The sequence below is a fragment of the Rhea americana genome, unplaced genomic scaffold (assembly GCF_003343005.1).
Source record: "Rhea americana isolate MKP2758 unplaced genomic scaffold, rheAme1 scaffold_189, whole genome shotgun sequence".
Taxonomy (NCBI): domain Eukaryota; kingdom Metazoa; phylum Chordata; class Aves; order Rheiformes; family Rheidae; genus Rhea; species Rhea americana.
The window spans coordinates 1,601,948-1,618,945 of record NW_028186027.1 but is presented as its reverse complement, the minus strand read 5'-3'; the positions used below and the strand labels follow the sequence as shown (position 1 = coordinate 1,618,945).

The following is a 16,998-nucleotide window of genomic DNA, read 5'->3' as shown; positions in this document are numbered from 1 at the left end:
TTCCCCTCCCTCTAGCAACATAAAGACGTGACAAAACCATGCTGGGAGTATTTGAACTGGGATGTGCTGGGGCACATTTTGCAAAAGCTGGTGCTTTGTGGAGGCGATGGAGCTGTCTCAGCTGGTGAACCCTCTTTCCCCACTTGCCATGCACAGAACAACCCCTACCAGCGCTGGAGCTGGTCAAAAGGAGATGGGAATCTGTTCATAGGTGATAGGGAAGAGAAATYGGTGTTGGGCTGCCCATGCATGGCAGTCTCCCTAGACTGGAGGGGTCTCTGTCATCTGGGCTCCTCACCTGCCACAGAGGGTGATGCACTTCAGCACGACACCCTTTCTGCTTGCAAAGCTGTTGGGATGTAGGGAACATGTTGCAAACACATGGTGTTTTCACCTTTAGAGCTGTAGAAAAGATGCCTTGATGTAACAGGCTATCCTGGAGGACTGGACGTGCTGCCCAGCATGATGTTGTTCACTCCTGCAGCAGCTGGACCTGCATCACAGGAAAGACATGAGACAGGACACCCTGGAGCCTAAATGGAGGTGGGGGACTTCTCATCTCTGTGACGCAGCGCTTGGCATTGCAGGGAATGAGGTGCTAATCCTTATGGTGCCGTAAAAGAGACACARGGTGCCCTGTGAGTTGATTGACACATAGGACCATCTTCTCTGTACCCTTGTGTAGACACTGGGCCCTCTGCAGGCTCCTGCTCAACTTTAGTGTGTCCTCTCCCAGCTGCTGGTCCAAATGGTTGAGAAACATCTCTTGCTGCAGGCTGTGTCCTTGCTTTCCTCCCCAGTGGGACAGCAGAGAAAGGGCCCTTGTCTCAGCTACTCAGAGCTGGGAGTCAGTGCTGCTGGTCGGCTTTTCACACTGCCTCTTCCTCCTAGAGCAAGCGCCACTCATCTTAAAAMCATCATGCTTGGCTGTCATGTTATAGCTCAGAGAGGAGATGGGGGGCCTCTGCCCCCCCCCATTTTCCTCATATCTCCCCACCTCTTGGCTGCCTGTCGGGTCTTGAATGGAGGCCAGGAGCCCCACCTGCTTATCCGTAAGGTTAGGAGCCAGGCCTCGGACATTTGGATCAGCTTGAGGTCCTYTCATCCAGAGCGGCCACCTGTTTGCCAGCAAGACACAGCTCGTGCAAGGATGCTGCAGCGCTCGCTCATCACGTCATGGCTGTGGCAGCGTGTCACTGTGCAGTCACATGGCAATGACTCGAGCAGAGGCTCCAGCCATTTAAAGGCATTGGCCATCCTGGATCGTTGTGAGCCTTGGCACAAGCACAGATGGGTTCGGTTCTTCTGGGCAACGCTGTTCCTCCWGAGGTAGGATGGTCTCACCTTTTTCTCCCCGTTTCTCCAGAGGAACATAGGCAYAGAGTGATGATGGACCAGCTTGCTGTCCCTGGCATGCTCTTTCATCACAGGGTGTCTGAGTGGAGGATGATGATATGAAATCAGGCTCCTTCAAGCACAGTTAGTGACTGTAAGCCAGAAGCACTAGCTTGCAGTGGGCAAATGGACTGGGGATGGGACACTTTCCAACAGATCTGCAGCCCATGGATGTACCCAGCCTCTCTGGGTACCACTGAGCTTCCTTGGTTGGCATCCCTGCCCCAGGAGCAGCAGGGCCCTGCCTTGCTGCAGTGACCTGAGAAGAACTGCGCTGAGGGCTGCAAGGGCTTGGTGCTGCAGAGGTGAGTATCCAAAATCAGGTGCCTCCATCCTGTATGGACATTASTGCCCTGAATGTAGCCATCCTTGGAGCATCCTCAGGGAGGACAGCTGGGGCCTGGAAAGGGCAAGAGTCTGAGATCATAGAGAGAGCCTGGGAGCTTGCTTATGGGTTAATGCCCAAACACCAGTCGTCTTTTGAAAACTGGTCTTTAGTGAAGGACGTGGCCCTGCAACGTGACCTTGGATCCCCAGTCCCTGAGGCTGCCTTAATCCTCCCTGTACTTTGAAGGGTTATTCCTCCCTTTCCATTAATCTCTGAATATTAGGTGGAAAGTGAACAATTATTGTGCTAATGGCTCCATAAATTCCTTCATTACTTATTAAACTTGAGCACTCCTTGCTCAGCTGAGAAAAAGATAAAATGGTGATGAAAAGGGCTCGGAGGGTGGCAGGAGGGGTTGCGCCAGGACAGAAGGCCCAAACTCCTTGGAGCAGGCCCCAGTCCGGGCTGCGGGCGGAGGGGCTGGATCAGGCCTGGGAATTCACGGGCTGCCGCTGCCCTCTGCCGGCAACAGAGCTGGGCCCGGGGGGCTCCCTGCCTCTCCCTGCCGGGACAGGCTGCAGCCTGGGCATGGGGCTGTGATTAGGTCCTGGGAGCAGGAAATTGGGGAGCCCCGGGGTGGAGGGAGGGAAGGGAGGCAGCCACCTCCTGCACTCTTTCCGTGATCCTCCGCTGGGGACCAAGGTTGWGCTGGGAGAGCGGGATGCTGACGACGATGCTCGTGGAGAAAGTATGCAGGAGGGAAGGGGTGAAGGGACTGTCTTGCTTGGGGAGCTGCTGCAAAAGTCGTCCCCAGAGTCTTTGGGATGGTGCTGAACTGAGCTTGAGCAGGCAAGAAAGGAGCCTGGCTTTTGCTACCGGTTAACTCAAGCCAGTGCCTCGCTCCTGATTGACCTCGGAGTAAGGCGCAAGGAYGCTGATCCCTGCCCTGTGCAGGGATGAGCTCCTGGTACCCAGAAGAACAAATGGGCAGTGGGACCAGTTCCTGCCTGACCCCTGCAGGTCAAGCRAGGAGTAAAACCCAGAGAAATTCCTTGTGGTTGACACCGCACATCCAGAGCAACTGTCGCTATCTGGGTGTAATAGGAGAGGAGCTGATCCAGCAGATGGGACTGGCTCAGGACTTGAACACAACCCAACCCAAGTCCTCTGACACTGCCTCTCCATAAGACTGCGAGTGCATCCCAGCCACCTCCTGCTCAGCTGCAGAAAGAAACTGGCTCCCTCCCTGCTTTCCTCGAGGTGCTGGGAGCTGCCTTGCAGATCGGTCTGGGCCACTGCGGAGATCATTGCGAGAACTGCATTGACTAACCACGGAAAGCTTTCACCTCCCCTGCGCTGYGCTCAGGTCAAAGTGCAAGACAGCTCACTTCTGGGACGGCAGCTCGCGTCCCTGGAGTGCTCTTGTGGCATTGCTTAAGTGAAGCTAATGTATTTGGATGTCTCTAATGGCCAGCTGAGGTGCAAGCGCTTCATCTTCCTGCAAGTGCAGGAAGRAAGTTAGCCTGCTTGAATACCAAGCTGCAGAGGCCAAATACCTCCTCAGTCGAGGTACTCGCGAGTCTTCTGCCAGCGTGAATCAGAGGCACTCGGAGTGGTGATGGTTTGGGGTGGAGCCCCTCCTCCTAGATCAGGTTGACATACTCGTCTAAGATCTTCCCAATCCAGACTTTGAAAACGAGACATACAGTTAAACTGCTAGAGAAAGGCTTTTGCAGAAAATGGCAAGTTTCTTTGGTTCTGCAACATCCAAGTATTATGCAGGATCAGYCCAAGTCTTCAAAAGGTCCTTGGATGCCCAACTCCCATTGACACCAAATGTAATTAGATGTTTATATCTAGGCCGTGGGCTCAGGGGCCATCTGGCACCTTAATTATTTATACATATATATAAACWCAGACAGTACTCTTTATCCAGTCTGGGCCTGGGGGGAGATTCCTGCTCATGCTGTATCATTTCTCATGGCCTGACAAAACATGCTCTTTTCCAGGGCTCTTTTTAGGTGCTGCATTTCCTTTCGCCAGTGCCAAAACCTGCTCTGAGAAGCCTCAGTCCCGCCGAACCRTCAGTGACCAGTTGCCTGTTGCAGAGATCTACATCTGACTGCGGCTGCCGCAGCGGTGGAAAAATCCAGGAGGAGAAGATTCCCCGCTTTGAAGGAGCRGGCTAAAAGGAGGATTGAAATCAGATTAAATGACAGACAGAAGGCACTGTCCCTTTGGTGATGTGTCCCATTGCTCACCCAAGGTGTCTTTTAAACTATGAGTCATCAGCAGAGGAATTTCAATTTCTGTGTTTCACATACAAACTGAGGCACCACAAGGAAGCAGTTAGGACCTTKGCAGATTCTGGGGAGTTATGCAAGTCTGCATCATTTAACTGTTTAATGTGATGCATTTCCTTTCAAGCCAGTGGAACTGTTCCAGTTTTTACCAGATGCACCCTCAAAGATGAGCCTGAAATAAGGTAATGTAGGTGTCCCCAYATTCTCCTCACACCCCCAAATAAGAGTGGCCACGGAGTGAGACTCCTCGGTGCCTCGGTGATTCTCCAACAGAAGCCACGGGAAACCCAGAGGGAGAACCAGCTGCAAGGGGTATTTATGCTGGGTGTGGGTGCATCTGATGCAGACCAAAGCGGTGGGATTTTCTGTGTTAACTGGGATCTTCTGCTTCCCGAAGCATGTTACAGGCCAGGCCTCCCTTCTAAATTGATTGCATCCTGAGCCCCAGCAACGTTTGTGACAGCCTTGGTACTGGAACTGAGACGTTTCTGCAAAATGCTAACACCTCGATGGAATGGCATTTTTTTCAAGGCAGAAAAATAATTGCCAGAGCATGTTTGTTTGCTTGTGTCTCCCCAGGAAAGCAGCTTGAATAAGCCACAAGCAAAGGTTGCAATTGGCCCGTTTGACGGATTCTTGGATGATTCTGTGTTTCTAAGGCACCCAATACTCCTCTGTGCCTGTGACTCTAGCCCTCTTTCGCATACCTCCGTATCACTTCATCTGGATGATCCATACCCACATAATTGTATCTGCCTTCCATATATTTTAAGATAATTATATCCACACGAGCCGAGCTTCTGTATCACTGCAGGCCTATCTCTGATACGCGTGTTAGGTTAACTCAGTGTCGTTACAGAGGAAAATCTCATTTTCAGGAGCCCGACGTATATTTCAAACACAATTCCTCTCATTCCTCGGCCTATATTTAGATAGCTGCTATTTACCCACCATTTAAAACCCACCCACGGTTTCAGGAACCTCTGTGTACCATCGCTGTCAGAAGGCGATGATGTGACAGGGAGAAAAGCAGTCTAATGGCCTGCTATTAAAAAAAACTGACTCAATTCCCCTTCTGTTGGATCAAGACGCTCCCGGGGCGCTCTCCTCTTCCCGTGGGTGACACGGAGATCCAGGGGCGTTGCAGTCCGACACGCGGCGAGGCACCGCTGCGTTAAACCCAGCTCTTCCTYGCGCAGTTGCAGGTCGGAGTTTTCCTCGGGCGTCTTCGAATTTCCAAATGGAGCATTTTGAGGGCAGCCAAAAGCAAAGCGTGGGTAACTTTCGGGCACCCACGGAAGGAAAAGCCGCGGGGCTGCGGAGGGGAGGCGGAACGAGGTTTGGGAGGCAGCGGTAGCTCTTCCCTCGGGGGCGGCAGGGCCCATCGCYGCTGCGGGACACGTTTCCGCCTCTTATTTCGCAGGCAAAGGGGAAGCTCGGGTGGGAGCGGGAGGTGCCGGGGGCCCACGCGGCGGCACCCACCGAGCGGGAGCCTGGTCGGAGCCGCTTTGGTTAGACGGTGACCGGAATTCGCTTCGCACAGACGGTTTTTGTGACAGAAAACTGCACACGGTCTGAACTTAACCAGTCACGAGCGTGACCACCGGCTAATCACGGGGCCTCCCCCTCCGGCTGCGCCTGGCTTTGCGCCCTCGTGCCCCCGCCCTGCTCCCAGGCCCCCGCGGCGCCGGCCGCCGCCGCGGTCCCGCTCTGAGGAGAGCGGAGCAGCGCCGCGCCCCGGCCCGCGCCGCGCCCGCCGCCGCAGCGCCGCCGCGAACGCTCCCGGGGAACCACCCCCTCTCTCGCTGCAACCAATCAAAGTCAGAGCAAGCGTGACTGACGGGCTCCTTAACCTATCCACGAGCCAAGCGACTGCGCCCGATCAGATGCTTGGGGAGATTTTTTTCGCCCAATCATGAACGAAGGGTGGAGCTTGGGTAGCAGCCCGCGCTTCTTCGGGAGAGGCGTAGATTTCAGCCTATCAGAGCAGCAGAAGAAAGGTTACCAGTGGCCAATGAGGAAAGGGGGCGGGGTTAATGCAGCTCGCGAGAATTTGAGCGGAACGATCGGAACCCGCGTCTAAGCGACCGGACCAATGGGAAGCGGCGAGGCCAGGCCAGGACCGATACAAGTGGCAGGCCGGCGAGCCAATCAGGAAGAGGAGGTAAGTTCGCCCAATAGTCAATGAGCAGGGGCGGTCCCCTACCGTGGAACCGTTATGATTGACAGTACGGGCTGCCCAGTCAGAAGGCCGCTCTCGTTCCATCCGTCCACTAAGCAAACGGGGCGGGGGAAAGCGTGAGCGGACAGTCTCTTTCCGCGCCCTCCTCCCGCAGCGCGCGGGGCCGGCCCGGAGAAAGACAGCCCGCTGGGCCAATCGGAAAGGGCAGAGAGGGGGGAATGGGCGGGCCTTCCGCCAGCGAGGCCTGGCAGCGCGAGCGCCCGCCGCGCGCGCAGGGGGGGCGGGAGCTGGGGGTGACGCGGGCGCCGGCCAACGAGGGCGGCGGGCCCGCGTTAACCGGCCAATGGGCGCCGTGGGGGCGGGGCTCGTGGCCGCGGCGGCTTCCAAGATGGCGGCGGGTGCGTGAGCGCGGCGGGTCAGTCAGTCAGTGAGGCCGGCGGCGGGGAGCGGGGTCGGGCGGGGGGCGCCCCGGGGGCGGCCGCCATGAAGGGCAAGGAGCGCTCGCCGGCTAAAGCCAAGCGGTCGCGGGGCGGCGGCGGCGCCGGCGAGGACTCGGCGCCCTCCTCTTCGTCGGCGCGGGGCGAGCGGAGCGGCAAGAAGCCGAGCGGCTCCGGCGGTTCCAACGGCAGCGGCGGGAAAGCGGCGGCGGCGGCGGCCTCCGGCGAGAGCAACAGCGGGAGCAGCCGGCGCGGCCCGCACCCGGACAAGACTGGCCGCGCCGGCAGCCGCGAGTACGAGGCCGGGGCGGCGGCGGCGGCGGCGGGCGGCGGCAGCCGGCACGGCTACAGCAGCAGCAGCAGCAAAACCGCGGAGCCGTCGCGGAGCAGCAGCAGCCGCGGCGGTGGGGGTGAGTCGCGGGCGCAGGCGGCGGCCCCGTCCTCCTCCTCCTCTTCCTCGGAGCCGGGCGCCGGCGGGGAGTACAAGACGCTGAAGATCAGCGAACTGGGCTCGGTGCTGAGCGACGAGGCGGTGGAGGACGGGCTCTTCCACGAGTTYAAGCGCTTTGGCGACGTGAGCGTCAAAATCAGCCGCCTCCCGCCGGGCACGGGGGCCGCTGACGAGCGCGTGGCCTTCGTCAACTTCCGCCGGCCCGAGGACGCCCGTGCCGCCAAGCACGCCCGCGGTCGCCTCGTGCTCTACAACCGCCCGCTCAAAATCGAGGCCGTCTATGTCGGGGGCGGCGCAGGGAGCAGCCGGCGGCGCAGCAGCCGTTCCCCGGCGCTGCTGGACAAGGAGTCCCCCTACGGCACCACGGCCGTGGGGGTGGCGGCCGCGGCAGCCGCCGCTGTGCGGCATCCCCCGGCTGGGGCAACGCAGCGGGCTTTGTCGCCCGCTGGTAGCGGAGGAGCCCTGGGTTACCGAGACTACCGACTGCAGCAGCTCGCCCTAGGCCGCTTGCCGCCTCCGCCCCCTCTGCCCAGGGAATTGGAGAGGGAGAGGGACTACGGAGGTTTTTACGAAGCGCGAGTGCGGCCGGCCTATGGGCTGGAGCGCGTGGCCGGTGTGGCGGCTGCTGGGGGCTTCCGTGGAGGAGGAGGGGGCGCCGGAGCAGCTGGCGAGGAGGAGATCAGCCCCGAGGATGACCAGAGAGCCAACCGCACGTTGTTCCTGGGCAACCTGGACATCACCGTGAGCGAGTCAGATTTACGCCGAGCCTTTGACCGTTTCGGGGTCATTACTGAGGTGGACATCAAAAGGCCRGGCCGTGGGCAGACCAGCACGTATGGTTTTCTTAAGTTTGAAAATCTGGACATGGCGCACCGAGCCAAGTTGGCCATGTCAGGAAAGGTGCTTCTACGCAACCCCATCAAGATTGGGTATGGTAAAGCCACTCCAACTACCAGGCTCTGGGTGGGTGGCCTTGGGCCCTGGGTGCCCCTGGCTGCCCTGGCCAGGGAATTTGACCGTTTTGGCACCATTCGCACTATTGATTACCGCAAAGGTGATTCGTGGGCCTATATCCAGTATGAGAGCTTGGACGCGGCGCAGGCGGCGTGCACCCACATGCGTGGCTTTCCCTTGGGTGGGCCAGATCGACGACTCCGCGTAGACTTTGCCGACACTGAGCATCGGTACCAGCAGCCCTACCTGCAGCCTCTGCCGTTGCCACCTCCTGCTCATTACGAGCTAGTGGCAGAGGCTGCTGCATTTGGGGCTCACCGGGGGGCTCCACCAGATCCTCTCCGGGGGGCCCGGGACAGGACACCACCATTACTCTATAGAGACCGCGAGAGAGACCTTTATTCTGAGACAGAGTGGGTGCCTCCGCCACCCCCTGTGCGGGACAGGAGTAATCGGGCAGCTGCCTATGACCCACTGGAAAGCCTAGAACGCCGTCGGGATGGTTGGTCCTTGGAGCGGGACCGAGGGGAGAGGGAGTTGGGCAGTAGTAGTAGGGATCAACCTAGGAAACGGAGACTGGCGGAGGATGGAGGACGGCACTTGGACCGTTCTCCGGACAGCGAGCGTTCCTCTTCATCCCGAAAGCGTCACTGCTTAGCCACAACCTCTCCCCCAGACCGCAGCCCTGAGCTTGTCGGAGGGCGGGAGCGCTATAGTAGTGACGCAGAACGTTCCTCCCGTTTGCTTCTGTTGGAGCGGCCCTCGCCTATCCGGGAATCGCGCAGGGGGAGCCTGGAGCGAGGCCAGAATGAAAAACGTGACCGCAAGAATTCCGCTGAAAGAGAGCGGAAGCATCGCGCTTCTGCGGCAGCTGCTGCGCAGGAGTGCAAAAGTCCAGCCAAAAAGGACGAACGCGCTACGGAAGGAGGTGGCGGAGGGTCGCGGCTCAAACCTCCGCCTCAGAAACAGCAGCAGGACGGAGCGTCGCAGGCCGGGGGAGCCCCCAAGCTGTGCTTGGCTTGGCAGGGGATGCTTCTGCTGAAGAACAGCAACTTCCCGTCCAATATGCACCTGCTTCAGGGGGACCTCAGCGTTGCCAGCAGCCTCCTCGTGGAGGGAGCAACTGGGGGTAAAGTAGCTCAGCTCAAGATCACGCAACGTCTTCGTCTGGACCAGCCCAAGCTGGACGAGGTCACTCGTCGTATCAAAGTGGCAGGTCCCAATGGATACGCCATTCTTTTGGCTGTGCCTGGCACATCAGACAACCGCTCCTCATCTGGAGCTAGCGAGGCTGCCACCACCTCCACCCAGAGGCCACTCAGGAATCTGGTGTCGTATCTAAAGCAAAAGCAGGCTGCTGGGGTGATCAGCCTCCCTGTGGGGGGCAACAAAGACAAGGAGAACAGCGGGGTCCTGCACGCCTTTCCACCCTGCGACTTCTCCCAGCAGTTCCTGGACTCCACGGCCAAGGCGCTGGCCAAATCAGAGGACGACTATCTGGTCATGATCATTGTCCGTGGGGCATCCTAAGGCCCTCGTGTTTTCTGTACCCAACCCTGCCTACTCCTCCACACAGCCCCTCCAGCGTGTGCCAGGTGCTATGGGATACAGCCTTAGCCAGCCCTGTCATTATTTTAAATTAGATCTTTGTTTGTAGGTAACTTTCCCTGCCCGTTTTTCTGTTACTACATTTTTCTATAAAGTTAGAAGCCAGAAAGGTTGGTTAGCCATTAGTGTGAATAGGATATTTTGAGAATCTCTTCTCAGTGGSGATAGCAGGGAGCTAGGCCTGCTTTGATTTACAAATGAAAAGAAAAACAAAAACGGGGGGAGGGGGGGAGGGAGGGGAAGGGAAAGAGCAAACTCCCGCCTTTTTAATTTTGATTTGTGTCCTTTTTTCATTTCATATATATTTTTTTTAAAGCAAGTTGAATAGCTTGTCCTCTAGAGTTACAAACCTAAAAGACCAGATTTAAAGCACTCGGTAGTTTAAATGGAAAACCACACACTTAACAGTGGACTGGTGTCAACTCAGTTTTGAGTCATTGAAATTCTGTGAAGGCCTCGGGCCAGCAGCCCTCTGGCCTGACTGATCCCTTTCCTGAGGAGCCTGGATGGTTTGCCTTTGAGTTGCGTGGCTCAAGGTTGATTTCCTTCAGGTGGCTAGCGCCTGCTCTTGGGTACACTGCAGAACATTAATTCCTTTATTGGGYGTTTGATGATTTCATCCAGTCCACCAAAATGCATGCACTGAAAGTATGCTTTTTAACAGGTGTATTTCTCCTATTCCTCTGAGTTCTATCGTATCCCATATATGCACTTTGGGTTTGTAGCAGTGACAATGTTTGGTAAATAGCTGAGGACTTTGTTACAAACCATGAATGTCTTGTGCTTACTCTCGTATGCAAGAAACAAGGAGGTGCTTTAAGAATAACTTTAGTTATATTGTGTTTTTTTTGTTTGTTTTTACTGCCTTTTTCAAAGAGTTGCAGGTACAGTGGGGTCTGGTTCCACAGTGCAAACTCTAAGCAAGTATGCTTCTCTCCAGAGATGGCTTTTAATTCTGTAATAATTTAATTACATAAAAGTTCTCATTATCGTTTTACCTCTTTGTTAATAGCAAGAAACTGCTGTCTGCTAGGGAATTTTCAGGTACAGTACAGTGGGCATTACATGAGGTTTTTTTATAGTTATCTGGACTAAAGTGTTTTTAGCATCTTGGAGAAGTATTAGAAATACTCCAAAGTGTTGTGATTTGATCTTTTGTTTTTAGGATTCTATGAGGAAACAATTTACCTTTTTCAAAGATTTTTTTTTTTTTTCTTGTGCTTTCCCCCCTGCTCACTGGGCACTTTTCTCCCATTATCTTGGACACTTTGCTGATACAGGCATTTATGAGGGAAGAAGGGATCTAAATCCCTGTTCTGTTCTACAGTTGAAAGGGGGCTGCAGCTAGCTTCTGAACTGAAGTGTAAATCTGACTATATCTATTTACACTTTATAAGCCCTAAAATGTAATCTTGCACTTAAAGCCAGAATGTAATCTTGCACTTAGCCACGTTTTCAGAAACTTGGGCAACGTAAAAGCGATGCTGTGTTACTCAGTAGATCTTCCGGTATCTTCCAGGGCAATTGTAACAGGGCTGAGCGGCAAGTTAATTTCTGTTTCAGCTTATGTGACAAAAAATTCAAGTTCAAAATGTAGACTAGGTTGTATGTGAAGGAGGAGATGTCTCGAATGTATTTTATAGACAGAGCAATTGCTTTTCCAATGTGACCACGCTTGCTTTAGATTCACTGTCACAGAAATACGAAATTCTGCAATATCGCTCTGAATAGTCACCCTTCAGAGGAGTGCTCCATTCCCCCCCCCCTTTTTTTTTTGACAAAAATGAGTAGATGAATCCCAATCATCACGGTGAACTTAAATGCGGCAGAACATCCTCAAACAGGTTTTAGCCTTGTGGCTACTTTTCTTTCTGAAAGGAAGCATACAAGCCTCATCTAATGCTCTTAAATATTTGATGGTGAAATCCAGGGTTTCTGGGTTGTTGTCCTTCAATGTGAATGTAATAGATGGCAGATTTCAGCTGTTCATCTTCCTATTAACAATGAGAATTTTTTGGAAATGACACCAGTAACGCAAATAACTATGTTGTAGAAGATACAGCGTATTTACCATTTACTGCAAAGAATGTCTGTTTTAATTCCAGCAGGTGTCTATGTTGTGTGTTAGCATGTAATCAACACTGCTGCTAACTCACTTTAAGTGTTTCTTGCATTTACTGTGAGTTCTCTCATTGCATTTGACGCAAGAGTGCAGAGGTTTAAAGGAAAGCACCCTTTAACTTGAACCACTGGGAGTTCAAATCTGTCCATGAACCGTGAAAGAAGCACTAACCTTGTTTGTGTTCAACACTTAAACTTGTGAAGAACAGTGCTTGTTATGCTGGTATGCAGTAGACACCTGTTTTTTAAAAAAAAAACCTACAAAACTTGGGGTCAACGTAGCTTGTCTAAATTTAAAAGCAAAATACTTTTTTTTTGACAGGTAGCTGGGGAGGCATGAGAACCCTTTTGGAAAGAGCATCCTGCGTGCACTTCTGTTGTTTCCTTGTAAAGCAGCAGTGGTTGTATTTGCCACTGGCTTTTATGAGTCCAAATTGTGCTGCACTGGAGGGTAATATGGAACAGGCAAGGCTGTATTTGACTCCAGGTTTTTTGGTTCTTTATTTAATGGAGTACCTGCTTCTTTAAATCTGGTTTATTTGTGGTTGCTGCTCTGTTTTGAAAGCAAGGATTTTAACACCCTTTGAGGGTACTTAATGTCAAAACATAGTTGACTGGCAACATTTTTTTTTGCCGGCACTTAGTCACATGCTGCCATCAGGTCTAGTACAGCTTTGTTGGCTGTGCTTTTCCCTTAGGCTATGAAGTGTGCACCATTGGAGTAACTGTCCACTAAAAGTCTTTTTGGCCAGGGCTGAATGCAAGTAGAAGTCCATATTTAATACCACTTCTGTGTAGAGCAAAACAGATGTAGCAGACATTAGCGCTCTAGTTATATTTGGCATTATGTCGCTCTAGTAAGAGCTCTGGATTTCTTCGGATGTTGTGTGCAGCTGATGTTCCTATATTTTTCATTAGTTACAGTTTATTGAATTAGTGTGGAAAAAGGATGTCCTTTTCCTGAATCATTTCATAGTTGTGCTTTATGCTTTGGGGGAAAGAACCTCAAATGACTCATACTTTTGTTTAAGATTTTAGGTTTTTAATTGGAAACTTTATGCAACTTCCTTGGCTGCTAGCCAGTGGCTTTGTTTGCTCTGGTCTAGCGTATGGTCTGCTGTTCACTGGCCTGCRGTGTGAACAGTGAGGTTACCTTAAACTACAGGAATTTTCAGGCTCCTCAGTTGCAAATATCGATGCATCCTTGTGAGCATCGGAGAGGGAGAACGGAGTTACGTGTCAGACTGACAGATCGGTCCTACTACCCTCTCTGTTTTTTAAAAAGGACGTTTAAGGACTGAAACTGCTTTGGAGACGACATGGCCAGCCTCCTGTGGAGGGCAGAGAAGAGTGTGTAGATGTCTTGAATTGGTTCGGGAGCCATCTGGTTGATGGCAGCTTGAGATGAAAGTACTTAAGTATTAATGGGGGGGATGAGTAAATCAAAATTGTGAAGATAGGCTCAAATAACCTGMGGACCGAGAGAAAATTGCTTGGAATATCTTAGTTCCTGGCTTTGCTAAGAAAAAGTGTTGAGAGCAGTACTCCTAGCGAGTCTGCCGTATTCCTGTTTGAACAGAAACAAGAGTGGAAGAAATCATTGCTGTGTGACTAGAGTTTTGGGGTTCTTTCCCCCTCGTCTCCCCCCCCCTTTTTTTTAAATGACTTTCTTTGGATAACAGCGAAGGACAGATATTCTAATGAAATATGAACTTAATGATGAAATACTTTTTGTATTAGGCTTAAAGCAGACCATATTGTTCTGAGGATGGTTAATGGAATATTCAACTTCATGCAGTTTTGTTTGTGTGAAAATGATGGATGAGAAATATTACTTGAATGGTAACAATTTTAAATTGTATTAGGTGTGTCTGATTTGACCTATAATATTGGAGTTAGAGTTATGCAGCAAAATGAGAACAAAAGAGAAACTTGTAACACTACACTTTGTATTTATGTTGATAAGTTGCCTTCAGGAAATGTTCTTTGAGGAAAGTCAACTGAATTATTTATAATTCCGTTGGTTTTTCTCATGGTTGATTATTTTGATGCATCCCATTAACTGTTAGGAAAGTTGAATAATCATTAATACTGTAAGCCTAGTTTAACATTGGTCCAAAAACAGCCCCTGCACTACTTGTTATGCATCTATACATAGAAGGTGACTTCATTTCAAGGTTTTGTGCCCGTAGGTGGTATTGGTGCTTTTTGAAGTCCAAGTAGAATATTCAGAAAGGCCTTGTAGCTCTTTTATGTTCATCTGTATAATGTTGGGAGGGAAAAAAATCTGTTGTATACATTTGTATTGAAATAACATTTTCTTTCCTCCTGCAAGCAAAGCTGGTGGACTGCAGAAGACAACAGCATGGGATTCCAAGCTCTCATGGACCTTTGGGAAGAGCAGCTGTGGCTTGTGTGGAATTTACATGGGCCTCTTGATGGAAGAAAGCTTATCTGTTTAGTATTTGTGCATTTTACTAAAATGGCAGCTTTAAAAAAAAAAAAAGTTGTGTATCTGCTATTGTGATGCCAATGCCCGTGTTTTAAGTGGAAAAAAAAATGACCTCTTTGCTTTGTGCTGTGTACACAAGATTGCTGGAAAAGTAAAGGAATACCCTTTTTATGGCTCACACAGCTTAAAAGTAGCTGTCACTCAAACATGCGCTCACAGTTGAGCTGATTTTGTTTCATTCTAAATAAATTGTTTCTTTTGAGGAAAATGGTTTTTCTGCCTGGAAGTGAATTGACGACAAACGTTTGACCCCTTTGTTTGCAGCGGAGGGGTACTCGCTGCTGCGGCTCCATGTTTGCTCTGATAGTTGTGGGTCTTGAGCAAGAAGCAGGGAGACCGGCGCTCTCGCGTTGACCAGCCTGTCGTACCAAATCTGAAGAATCTAGTTCGTTGCGTTGCTGTGGCACCCCCTTTGGTTGCAGTGAAGGGGGTCACTTGCTGCTTTACTCCTCATCTTTACGAGGAAACGGTGCTGATGCTGGCATGCAAGAAGCAGGGAGGCACCCTGCGTCTCAGAACGGTGTACAAGTCTGGGGCTTCGCTGGTTTGAAGAGCTGGAGTTCCTGAATTTTAAGTTTCTGATTTATTTTGTTCACCCAACTCGTTTGGCTTTAGTTTTGATTTTTTTTTTAATTTTGAAGAAAAAAAGTTTGAAATTGCTTTGAATCTTGCACGTAAACCTTTGCACCAAATTGCCAAAAGAAAAAGAGAAATAAGTTCTTAAAAATGTTTAAATGATGTTAATAAAGCCTTTCCTGACATACGCGAGGCGCTCCTCCATCTCCAGGGGCTTTGCAGCAGTAATGCAGTGATGGGTTTAGTTCTGAATGGATGAAGAGTTCCTGAGAGCTAGAGTTGGTAATTTAAAACCTTTGCGTTGGTGTCAGTGCCTTATTTTGACCGGTTTCGAAGCAAATGTTCCACACGCCTCGGATGTGCATGCACCCTGATCGCGTCCCAGGTACGGCTGCATGTTTGCTTGCAGTCTCCTCAATGTGTAGTACAGATTGTAAAAGGAAAAAATGGAGGCATCCCGAAAATATTGTGCGCTGTAGTTCCTGCATTATCCTGTATGGGGGCTCCTGAAGGCTGTTCCAGTACAGGAGTACAACTCCATGTTTGCTGCAGGAGACTTCGGGGCACATTTGACAACAGCAGAGACCAAGAGGAAGCTAACACTGCTGCATCGTTGGCTTCAGAAACCTCTCGTGTTATGCTTGCCGGTCTGTTAGAATTAACTAGTCGCTGTCTGCCATGCAGATGAAGACACCTTGAAATCGCAAGCTTGCCCTGATTGCCTTGACATACTTTAACCTTCTGTGGATTAAGAACCTAGTACTGTCCTGTAGCCGTGCAGGCTGATTGCTAGGCAGCAGGTGCTTTTCTACAAAAGGATGCCATGGTTGTGCTCTGCAAGGTGTCTGTTCCCGGGGCAAACAGCCGTGTAAATCCCTAAAACAGGTAAGGGGCTCAAAGAGGTTGGGCTGAACTGTAATGTAAATGGAGATGATTTTGTTGTTCACCTTTTTCTTTTGATTCTTGTGTCTACTAACCTTTACTAACTTGTTCACTTGGGTCAAGGTGCCACTTCCATCCACTCTGAGGATGGGAGTGAAGGATCGAACTCTTCGGTGTAGCTTCTGTGTTTGCTGTTGGTGTTCCCATGAAGGAACACAAAGTTTCTCTACCTGCCTGGTGCAAGATGCTGCTCGAGTAAAACTCCAGGTTTTCAACTTGGCAAGCTAGAGAGCTGGTTTTCTGAATTAATGAACTGTTTGAATTAACACGGACTTAACCCAAAACACTACCTGAGATTTGTGTATATGTGGATGTGGAAGCCAAGCTGATGATTGGGCAAAGCTACTTTGTTTATGTTCGTGGGATGTTGGCATAAATCAAGCTGTTCGTTACAAATGGGAACATTTTTAGATATTGCTGGCAGTGAGAGGAGGAAAATGGGTAGGGGAAACCTCTCGAGACGGGCTGTTCTTTCAGAAGTTGCCATTTATTGCAGTTAAAAGTTTGTATTTTTGCGATGTCTTGTTTCATGTGCTGTTGAGATATGGCCTCTGGATGTGGTATCACTTGAAATGTTGTACGGAAGGCTTGGGGCTCGTGGCAACAACGGGAGGCGTTTCTGAACCTCCTCTCCTTTAACTCACAGGGCATTTCACGCCAGCGGGAGATGAGTGATCTGTTAGTATTACCCAGATAAAGGAGATGTTTTCAAAAACAGGTTAGCTGCTTGGGTTTGTGTTTCGGGGTTGGGTGCTCTCCCACCTTTTGGTTATGCTTCAGCTTGTTGTGTTACAGCAAACGGGCTGGTGGTGGCTTTTCCAGAAAAGAYCCTTGTCTCCGACTCAGAATTTGCTGTGTATTTAACCAGAAGATTGTTTTCAGTCTTGTATACATTATGTATTTGGGTGAATTGTAGGTAATTTGGGGACGTGGTTGGTACAGGATGGTTATGCTATGGCTGCTCTGTAACGGTGGGTTTCTTCGGGTTGTTTTTTTTTCTTTATTATGTACTTTGTGTGCTCCTCTGCCTTCTGGATTGGTTAGCGGGATGCTTTACCTGCCAATTTTACCTATGTTTTTGTTAAAGCTAGTCTCTTTTAAGGGTTAACAGTGCTCTGTGCTCTATATGCATCATATTAATTTGGTTAATGAGACTTCAGGCAAGCAGTCTGGGGAAAATGGATTTATA

The 16,998-nt window shown here is 51.0% G+C and overlaps 1 protein-coding gene across 1 annotated transcript; it reads left to right on the top strand.

The window, feature by feature from the left end:
• Positions 1-6,667: 6,667 nt before the first annotated feature.
• RBM15 (RNA binding motif protein 15) lies at positions 6,668-14,499 on the top strand. The gene has a single exon (XM_085302283.1). The coding sequence runs from the start codon at positions 6,692-6,694 to the stop codon at positions 9,578-9,580; it is 2,889 nt and encodes a 962-aa protein (XP_085158409.1). The 5' UTR covers positions 6,668-6,691; the 3' UTR covers positions 9,581-14,499.
• Positions 14,500-16,998: the final 2,499 nt, after the last annotated feature.